Below are 10285 nucleotides of genomic sequence, written 5' to 3'. Positions count from 1 at the left end.
TTTTAAACACCAACAACAAGGGTCACTTTGGGGAAAACTAAGTGTTAACCATAACACAGCAAATACCAAACAGTGATATTATTCTTTTGGAGTCGTCTTTATTGGTACCTAATACTTACGAGCCCATTGTTGTCTCTCTTTTAGCTCTGTTTTTACTCTCAACCAACTTATTGAAAGAAACTAACTGACAAAAATGCCTTTCTTCATCTGCTAGTTTGTAACTAGGTCTGTCTGTCGTTTAGTACTAGGCAGGTGTACAATAGGTTTTTCTGAGTTTTTTCCTCAAAACTACTGCCTGCTTTGACCAAAAAAACAATGCTGAGAACAACAATAATGAGAGAAGATATGAGGAGACAATCAGTATTTACGGAGCCGTGAAGCTCCTTCAACAAACGAGGCTGGGGTGGATGGATGGGTCAACAAAACAAAACATTAGACTAAGAAAGATGCTAATTTCTCACAACTGTTCCATAACGTTAATTGTGTGTTTCTGTTGTAACAATGATGACTAATGTTCTTAATTTGGACACAAAACATGACCTTTTCCTAAACATAAATACAGTTTTTTGTACCTATAACTGACAAGAGGTCAAAAACCTGCAGAATACATTTCCTGCTGTACTGATTTAGATGCTCCTATGTGTCATGTTCAGATGGTACACCACTGTACAGGAATGTAGGAAGGGGGTTAAACAGTCTGGTATGTTCTTTGCAACAGTTTAAATGATGCATGAGCAATGTCGACAGAGTTAAATCAAACAGATATAGATTTTTTTTAATAGATGGAAATCAATTAATAGCACCCAGTTTATCATTAGGATAAGCAGATGTTTGAAAGATGCCCAGACCATTCATATTTTAGATACTATATATACCATGTTATTGGAAGAAAAACAGCATTAAGGCACCAAAAAATTCCACAAAAGATTGAGTTGAGATTAACAAGCACGCTTCCACAACTTCAACAAATCACAACCTACATAAAATAGTGCTAAAAAAGCAACACAAATCTTAGTGCATGTAGTTTTATTATCAATATATAATATCAAGAGACAATATCTATCACACACTGAAATGGCCTGACTAGAGGACCACGGACAGATCATATCTAATTTCTGTAATGCTTCCCGTTTTGTTCCAGTTGTTGCTATGCTGTCTTCATTTTACATTTTCCTGCTTTACTTCCAGCGACCACCCACCTTCCCTTTGCCGTGGCCCTTTTTGCTGTCGGACGAAAGAGGAAGAAAAAGGTAAGCGCTCCAATAGGAAGAAGTGAAAACAGAAAATACATGACATTTTCGACAAAACTCACAATTTTTGAGCATGTTGGATTCGGTTCAGCAGCACAATGATCTGCAGGGCGCAAACAGATAAAAATTTAGTCACGAGGAGAAAATATGTGAATGATGTAAAAAATAATACTAATTAAAGCTGCAAGCGAGTTTTGTTGGGTCCTCGCATCCTTGCTGGTCAGCCAGTCCAAGCATGTCCACCAGGTGGTGCTGCGACTGAGCGTAAAATTCGGCCTGTGGGTGTGATCAGGGTGGGCCTCTGATAAAACATGTAAAGTTTGAGGAAGATTGGAGCATGTACACGCTAGTTAGACAGCACTTCCTGTTTGATGGCAAAATGTCAAAATTCTGGGAGCCACGATTTTGCGAGTTTTGCAGAGCATATTAATATCTTTTGATGACCAATGCCTGATTTACATCCTGGCCAAATTTGTACTCTCCTAGGGTTACCCTGTTTGAGTTTATAGCTTTTGAAAATGTCCAAAAATGACCCAAAACGTACAAAATATGACACATAATTCAAAATGGCCAACTTCCTGTTGTATTTTGGACATGTGTGTCAATTATATTATTGTATGTCTTGACAAGTTGCATATGTGTATCAAATTTCACGAGACAAGGTCACACATACTGGTTGTAATAAATGTTTGAAATTTACTTTTTGCCTGTCCTGATGCGTGTGCAAATTTTCAAGCGTTTTCAAGTATTTTTAGGGCCTCAAAAACACATTTCTTTCATCCGATGAAGAAAGTATAACAATAAACCCCTGGGTTTCAATAGGGTTTTTGCATCCTTGGTGCTCGGAATCTAATTAAAATGACCCAAACCCTCAATGAGCACAGTGTACGATGATCATTAGATACGGATTATTACATCTACAGTACTGCAGTGCCCCATCTTTCTGGTCATTTTTAGGCATATACACCACAAATGTTAAAGGTTTTTTATCACAAAGTAGCGACTAGAATTTCCCTCTGGATTAATAAACTATCTATCTATCTATCTATCTATCTATCTATCTATCTATCTATCTATCTATCTATCTATCTATCTATCTATCTATCTATCTATCTATCTATCTATCTATCTATCTATCTATCTATCTATCTATCTATCTATCTATCTAGGAATATGTTTTCAACTTTAATCTTTAGATAAGTTTTTCTCTACTTGCCACTACTTAGCCCTACCTCAACATCTAAGTCATATTGATATCAGTGTGACATGATTAAGGAGAATTCTGTCTTTTGAAGTGATGAAGTAAGCTTGAGGTGACGGTTGAACCTCGTATTTCTGGTGTTTCATGTGCTCCATGAAGTCAAACTTCTCAGATTCCAGTTGGTAGATCCAGTTCCACATCTCCTGGGCCCGTTGCCTTGGAAACACAAAGAAGAAATTTAGAAAGGGCCTTTGTTGAACCTGCAGCACAGAACTTTTGTCTCTTAGTAATTACACTAACACTGTTGACGTGCTTATGACAAGCGACTTGCCGCTGATCGTTTTTGGATTCTTTTCTATCTGGAGTATCAAAAACTTTCCTTGGATTTTCAGCCATGTGCTCCACCATACTTCTAGCCGCTGTAGCTTTTTCTGCTTCTGCTGCTATATCTGCTTCCTTCTTCAGCTCTGGTAGACCAATCATGCCGACTGATGTAAAATGCAGCTACTGGTTGCTCAGTGCTTGAATGTAGATCAGATGTAAGTTCCAGTCAGAAATGTATGTCCTGCTTCTAAGTTTAATTGTTTAATCAGGCTTGAATGTAGCACATGTTCATTTATATGTAAAAGACCCACAATCTACACACTAATTTTGTTTTTTTGATGTTTAAATATGGGTGTCCACAGTTTGTGACAATTGCAGCAGCTAATAGGTCAGTCTGTTGAGCTTGTTATCCATGAATATGATTGGCTAATGGACCAAGCAAACTGTTATGTTGCTGAATTTCCATAAAACCCTACTTCGTCTATTCTCATACAGAACAAATGCAGTTTACAACAACTACAATGGCAGATTTACCACTCTAAAGCCTTCTTCTTAGTATTGTTTTTTAAACTATGGCTATGGAGGAAGATAATAGCAGGCTAGTCATTTCTAGCCCGTCAACATCAAGTTGGTATCGGATGGATTTCAATCAAACTAACATTTGTATCATGAGTTTGTGGAAAACAGTGTCTGTAGCCAACTTCTTAATATTTCAAGCTAAACCATTTAAAAATGAGAACCTGGTAATAGGGTTTGGCTACAAACACAAAACTGTGCTAAAAAATTAAAGCTATTTCTGACTTGTGCCATGAAAAAAGTACCATCACCTCGTCACCATCTGATGATCTATGTAAGACATGGGAATGAATAGAAAGACTTGTATTAAGCTTGGCTTTGGTTGCTGGAGTGCAAATTTTGCCGTAAGCATTAGACCAGTGACATACAGACAGGCAACAAATTAAAGGAAAAATTGACATAAACTGTCTTGATACAGAGTTGAGCCACCAAACTGTCATCAGAACATTTTTAATGGTCCTCAGCATTGATCTTCCAAGTCTCTGGAACACCATTTATTTAAAGGTTTTGCTTCAGTTGGTGTTTTGATGATAGTGGTGGAAAGTGCTCTCTAATACAATAGCATTACCAAAATGACCAAAATCTTCCGTAGGCATTCAAACTGCTTGAGATCTGGTGACTGTGAAGGTCATAGCAAATGATTCACATCGTTTTCATACTTCTCACACCACTCGGTGACCTCTCATTCTCAATGGATGGAGGCATTGTCCGTCTGCACAATCCAATGATGATAGAAAAGTTTCATCACAGAATAAAGGCTATCATTCAGAGCAACTGTGCACTGATTCGCATTGGTCCTTCAATCCAAGGGGACAAACGGACCACAAACATTCCATCAAAATGCCTCACACAGTATAACAGAGACACCAGATCTTTTACTGTAGGGCTCAAGCATTCTAGTTTTTCCTTTAATTTGTCACACATCCATATATAAAAGATATCCTCAAAGACCAATTTGACAGGAAATGGTTGGGTTTGTTTTTTCTCCAATCTGTGAATCCACAACATAATGTATCATGATTGAATGTTGGTTTATGTTGCAGTGGGAGAACATCTACTGCAGAATATCATTTCAGGTGATCAGTACCTCGTTTAAAGATGCTCTAATGGTATAAAGTAATTGGTAAGTTGTGTGCATCACAACCAGGAGAGACTCACTTGAGTCCATCCTCCCTCATATTGTCGATGCCTAGCGGCTGTCGTCTCTCAGTCAGAGTCCTCTTCTTGATCTCTCGGCCTGTCAGGCGTTTGCCCTTCCTCGACTCAGCCTGGGAGAGACCACACATAGTCAATACTCTTCATCATCATCGTCATCATCAGAGCCGACAACAACAGCAGCTGTCTGACCTTAGCCAGGAACCCTCCAAAGTTCGCTCCCATGCCGGACAGCACTTTCTTCTTCTTGGCTTCATCGTCAGCCTTCCTCTTGGCCTCTTCCTCTTCTTTTCTATGACGCTCCTCCTGCCAGATGGATGAGGATGGAGGGAGCAGCAACAACATGTTTACATAGTGAATTAGGTTTTTTATGCATCTCGAGACTATTTTGTAGGCTTCAGAGAGCTTGAGCAGTTTTCTGGATACCTAGTTCTATATATAAATGAGCAATGAGTGAATCATAATAATAAAGGAGCTATGACCATGAGTCTCTTTGTAGACTCTTTGTGTGGTGTATATATCAAAAGTGGTGCAGGGAGATTTTGTCACTGCATATTTCAGATTCTGCCTCAGTCTGTTCGAGCTTTAGTTGTCTGATGGACAGAAACTCCTTCACTCTGATAAATATGCACATTTGTATGAGTGTGTGTTGATTACCGCAATCCTGTTCTGTCTGTCCTTCTCCTTCTCTGCTCGAACCCTCTGGATCTCAGCTCTCTCTGACCGACGACGCTCCTGATGGAAAGCAAAGCGAGTGAAGCATTTACTATTAATCAACATCCATATGTAGGAAGTTTAACGGCCCGTTAATATCAGAGCAAGCTTACGATTCGTTCTTTGAGACCAATGAGCTCTTCCTCGTCCTTCTTCCTCTGCTCGAAGTGCACGTCGATCAGAGTATGCAGCTCCGTTAAGTCCTTCTCCATACGCTTCCTGTGGATGTCCTGGTGGATCAAGGGAGTGTTTCAGTCATTTGGAGAACAGCAGAAGCCGACAAAAGTTTGCACCTTGAGACCGAGAAGGTTCTCAAGAGTGTCGTGGTTCATAGAATCAAGACAGGAAAATCTGTTTTCTTTGTGTTTTGTGGTTGTTAGAAACTTGGAGGTGTAAAAATAAAAAACTGTTAAGAAATATGGAGTCGTTTGTTTCCAAACAAGCAAACTTTACAAACCGATATGAATTTGACCCAGTTGCTGTTATGTAACGCCTAATAACAAATTGTCGTCCAGCGCACACAAAGACAGGGTGTTCTTCCTGATGGGAGTAAGAACAGCAGCTGCTCATTGGTTTTTAGACCAAATTAGCCCATTTAGAACAGCCCTGAAACCAGAGATTATATGGTCATGGTGAAAAGAACCATCTTTGCAGTATTTAGAACAAAAAAAACCCTAAAAGAAATATTGTGTGGACACATGAGACTTTGATTATTTTGCTGATAAAGACCACAATAAAGGTACCTTTAAATCATCTTTAACAAGTTGACTATGCTACACTTGGAAGAACAGTTAGCATCTGAACCTAAACAAGAAGACTGCCACAGAACAGATGCACAGTTAGCTTTTTAATACCATGTTCTCCGATAGACTGTATATAACAGGTAGAAGTACTGATCCCTGTGGAACACCGTATTTAAACATAGACCAGGAAGCTATAATATCAATGTACACTGCATTGGGCCATTTAGATATGAGTGAAATCAGAGCAGCACCTTAAGATCAATAATCAGGACATACTAAGAAAGTGTCCACAGTGTCAAACACAGCTCTCAGGTGTAAAATCCAAATCTATGTCTGTTCTCAAGATGGCCGCTGCCCTACATTAGTTTTAAGTTCTTTTGCTCAGACATAAGGTGAACAGATAGATGTTGATTACCTTCTTGACAGTTTCGGTGAACACGCTCGCCTTTATCAGAAGTGTCTCACTGACAGCTGTGACGTGTCAGCCGGCAGATTTTGACAGCCGGCAGATTTTGACAGCCGGCATCTTATGTCTGAACAAAAGAAATTAAAACTAATGTATTGACAAGAAGACATCATGAACGTTTTTGAGCAACCACTGCTCTGGCTGGCACAGTTTCAGTAGACTGTTTGGATCTGATGTCAGAATTGGTAATGGATGAAGAAGTGAACTGCTGGATATATGAGCTGTGTGACGGCTATGAATCACGATGTAATTCGGTGGATCAGGCTTGAATAGTTTGTTCACTTTAAGATAACCTTTTGGCTTTTTCTCAGACTCCAGCGCTGCAGTTGGCAGATTTATGATGCAGCTGCCAAGTCTCAGAAGGAAGAAATTCAAGCTATTCCTGTTTAATCCTCTTGTTAAAACTTACATCAAAATCCACCCTCTCTCCCTCAGGAATCTTTGGAGGAGCAAGCTGGGGAACCATGGGCCTGGAGGAAAGAAGGAAGCATAGAATTTGAGTAAAACAAAATGTGAAAGATCAATTGCAAGACTTATGCTAAGACTATAATAAGACATGTAATGAAAGCAACTAATACGACTACAAAACAAAAATAAAAACATAAAGACGGGGACGGAACGTACTTGGGCTTGGGCCGCTCCTCCTCTGTAGAGCGAAGAGACCAAAGATGAGCAAAAAATGATCACATTGTTGAAGAGAAATGTTTCCCACAAGTATGTGAAAGGACTGGGAGGTTTTGTAAGATATTTAGTCAAATGATTAATGTGGCTGAAAGCCCAGCAAGCTTTGGACTGAAAAAAGAAAATGCAGCATAAAAGCAACATAAATATTTTTTATGAGTTATGACAAAGCAAAGGAGCAGGGTCCTACTGTTTAACCAGAACACCTTCCTCACGAATCCTGGGTTAAACTAAACTTCTACATGACTTTGACCAAATATAAAAGGGTGTTTTGAAGCAGTTTCCCAGAATGAAGTCCATGAAGTTCAACTTTTAATGTTTTTCTATTTGTGAAATTTGCAGGATTGCTTTTAAAAAAACTGGAGTCCAGTGACAAGGATAGATCTAATTTTAATATGTTAGATAATTAATTTGGGGACTGTGGGGCTCAGCTTGAGGACAAAATAATGAGTTTGACCACATTAGGGAATCACACTTCTACTATTTCTCACCTTCCTCCTGGGCATCTTGATCTGATGGACCAGCCACATAAAGAGTGAAAGATGCAAAGATGGTAACAAATGACACATGGAATGACAAAAAAGCCATTAATTAAGGGTGAAATGTGAACATGGTAAAGAGCAAGGAAGAGGAGCTAGAAACCATAGAGGGAGGAAGGAAAGACACAAACATGGTTAGAGGTGGAAAAGTGGTATAGAAGTAAAAAAGAGGAGTGAATTACATCTAAAACTGAGGAACAAATGTGTAAAGAACCAGAAGGAGGAAGTCTCACAAGTCAAAAGAGGCGGAAATAGAAAGAAAGTGATTACAGAAGGAGAGAAGAGGTGTAAAATGATCGAAAGAAGTCCAGAGTTAATGTCTGAAACTGCATAGGCAGCCAGCTTAGAGAAATAGTTCCACAATTTGGAATATACACTTATACTCTCAGTAAATGTAAAGCTATAACCAGCAGTACGTTAGTTTAGCTTAGCATAAAGACTGAAAACAAGGGAAACAGTTTGTGCGACTGTATAAATTACAACAAGTCTTTGTCCATCAGATATTTGTAGCCGGATTCTGACCAGACTTTTTGACAATATTTTAAGCTAATTTGTGCTCCCAAACTCAAAGATTTAAAGACTCTTGTAGATGTAAAACACATCTGGAATATGCATGTGTGGAATGTAATATGAATGTCAGAATACATACAGGAGCTGCAGAGGCAGAAATGAACCAAACATTGCATTACTTTTAAAGGCAAAACATTCTCCAAGACAGAAGATGCATGTAATATAATGATGTTTGAAGTGGTATTTTTGGATCTTGGACTGGTCATTTTACATTTGTGTAATTGTGTGAGTGTGGGTGTCGTACCTCTATATTCACTTTTAGGAGATTTAATCATGCATACTTGATATATTGCACAAAATACAACTAAACAGATAACCTGTATGATTGGAACAGAATGGTTCTACTACTTTTAAACTTGCTTTTGAAGCTACACATTTTTTTTGTTGTAGGATCATTTAAGGGCACCAAGCTGAAAAGATCGGCAACAAGCGTCCATTTGGATTCAGGTTTTCTATCCACTTGGTAAATGTTCATTCTTCAGTCTCCGTCACATACTCCTGATGAAAGTTTTTGTATGTTTAGCTGCTCAATGTTCTACTATGTTCACCAGCTAGCTGCTAACTTTGTTGTTTCTGCTGTTTGTTACTGGGCAATTAATTTTTAAAGCTTCCCTGCGACAGTAAAATGAAAACAATGAGCTAAAAGGAACTAAGATGTTCCCTAAAGCTGACACTGTAGAGTAGTTTTAAAATTTTCTATGGATTTGTCACCACTTTTCACATCACACACACTTATTTAATCTATTGTTGGCATAAAAATATTCTGCAGCTTTAAAGGATAGTTGTCAAGATCATAGAAATATTACATGCGGTTTCTGTTTTGAGTGTTTGCACCTTTAAAGCACTGAGATTTCACAGCAGGCAGCAAGAAATGCAGTAACATGTTCACGATACAGGCAAAGATGATGATCGCCATGGTGATGGAAATAAGCTCAGATGTGATTTTATCCTTACAAGTAGGAGAAAGGCATAATAATGTCTTCATTCACCATTTAGATTTGGTATTAAAGCACGTTGCAGGTAAAGTTCTATCTAGGATCCAGATATGACTTTAAATCTTCAGAATAAATGCTGAAGTCACTGTATGTAGATGCAGCTTTCACCTGCACTGGGTTTTAATGGTAAATAAGTGGCTAAAAGAAAAGTGAGACCAGGGATGTTGTGCTTTCACCTACCTTGGTATTCTTGCTGCTCTGATAGTCGGGACCAGCACAGCGTCAGCCAATGGGAAAGTAGGATAGAAGGGAAGTGGACAGTTAGTGTTCACACAGTTATGGAGAAGGAGAGGAAGTGAGCATCTCCAGGTAACAAGGAAAGACATATTTCTACCAACATGTACAACCAAAGCAGTTTTTCTGTTAATTTTCCTGAACTTACCTCCTCCATCTTCCTCCACCTGCTCGGTCTCCTCAGGCTCTGGTTCTTCCTCCACCTCCACCTCTGGGAGACAAAAAACAAACAGAAATACAAGTACAACAGTGTAGATTTACTCTATCCTAATATCTCCTTTAACATCCCATCGTCGTATTTTTAAGTATGTTGGAGAGAGATCTAAATGTGACTGGACTTACCCTCTGCCTGCTCCCTGCAGAGATGAGGAAAAGAAACAGAGCAGCATGTTTTTAATCAGTAAACGTCACGCTTCATGGATTTCCACTTTAATAAAGGGATGAAAAGTGACTTCAAATGACAAAATGCAATGAATTCTGTTCCACTCACTCGTATTCCTCTTCTACATCTGACATGGCTGCAATAAAAACAAACAAACGACATCATGACCTTGTTATTCCAGCTGATTGTGAAAATTAATTAGTTTGAAAAAAATGCAGGATCAGATTGATCCACTTCAGATTTTGAAGTAATGACTGATTATTTAAATGAAAAATATACACAACATTTACTGTTTCCGTCCTCTCAATTATTCAACTAAATTTCAGCCATAACAACTGAATAAATAAAATAAATAAACGGAAAATAAGGAAGCACAAATTGAAAGTAATAATTATTTTCTTTCCACTGTCTTTCTGTTTTAGGTTCTTTACTGGCTTACATTGCCTACTTAAATA

General features: G+C 38.5%; 1 protein-coding gene across 2 annotated transcripts; it reads right to left on the bottom strand.

Moving 5' to 3' along the window:
• Nucleotides 1-1009: 1009 nt before the first annotated feature.
• Nucleotides 1010-9979, bottom strand: tnnt1 (troponin T type 1 (skeletal, slow)). Of its 2 annotated transcripts, XM_023266935.3 has the most exons (14): nt 9939-9979; nt 9791-9804; nt 9597-9659; nt 9395-9412; nt 7602-7622; nt 7054-7075; nt 6839-6899; nt 5334-5450; nt 5164-5241; nt 4699-4812; nt 4510-4619; nt 2577-2667; nt 1313-1353; nt 1010-1224 (listed from the first exon to the last, which is right to left on the bottom strand). In XM_023266935.3, exons 1-14 carry the CDS (start codon nt 9962-9964, stop codon nt 1179-1181), a joined length of 822 nt encoding a protein of 273 aa, XP_023122703.1. In that variant the 5' UTR covers nt 9965-9979; the 3' UTR covers nt 1010-1178. The 2 variants fall into 2 exon arrangements, with proteins under 2 accessions (XP_023122703.1, XP_023122704.1); XM_023266936.3 differs by lacking the exon at nt 7602-7622.
• Nucleotides 9980-10285: the final 306 nt, after the last annotated feature.

This window comes from Amphiprion ocellaris, chromosome 19 (genome assembly GCF_022539595.1).
Source record: "Amphiprion ocellaris isolate individual 3 ecotype Okinawa chromosome 19, ASM2253959v1, whole genome shotgun sequence".
Lineage (NCBI taxonomy): Eukaryota > Metazoa > Chordata > Actinopteri > Pomacentridae > Amphiprion > Amphiprion ocellaris.
Note: the sequence above shows the minus strand (reverse complement) of the source record. Positions and strands in the feature narration are given on the sequence as shown.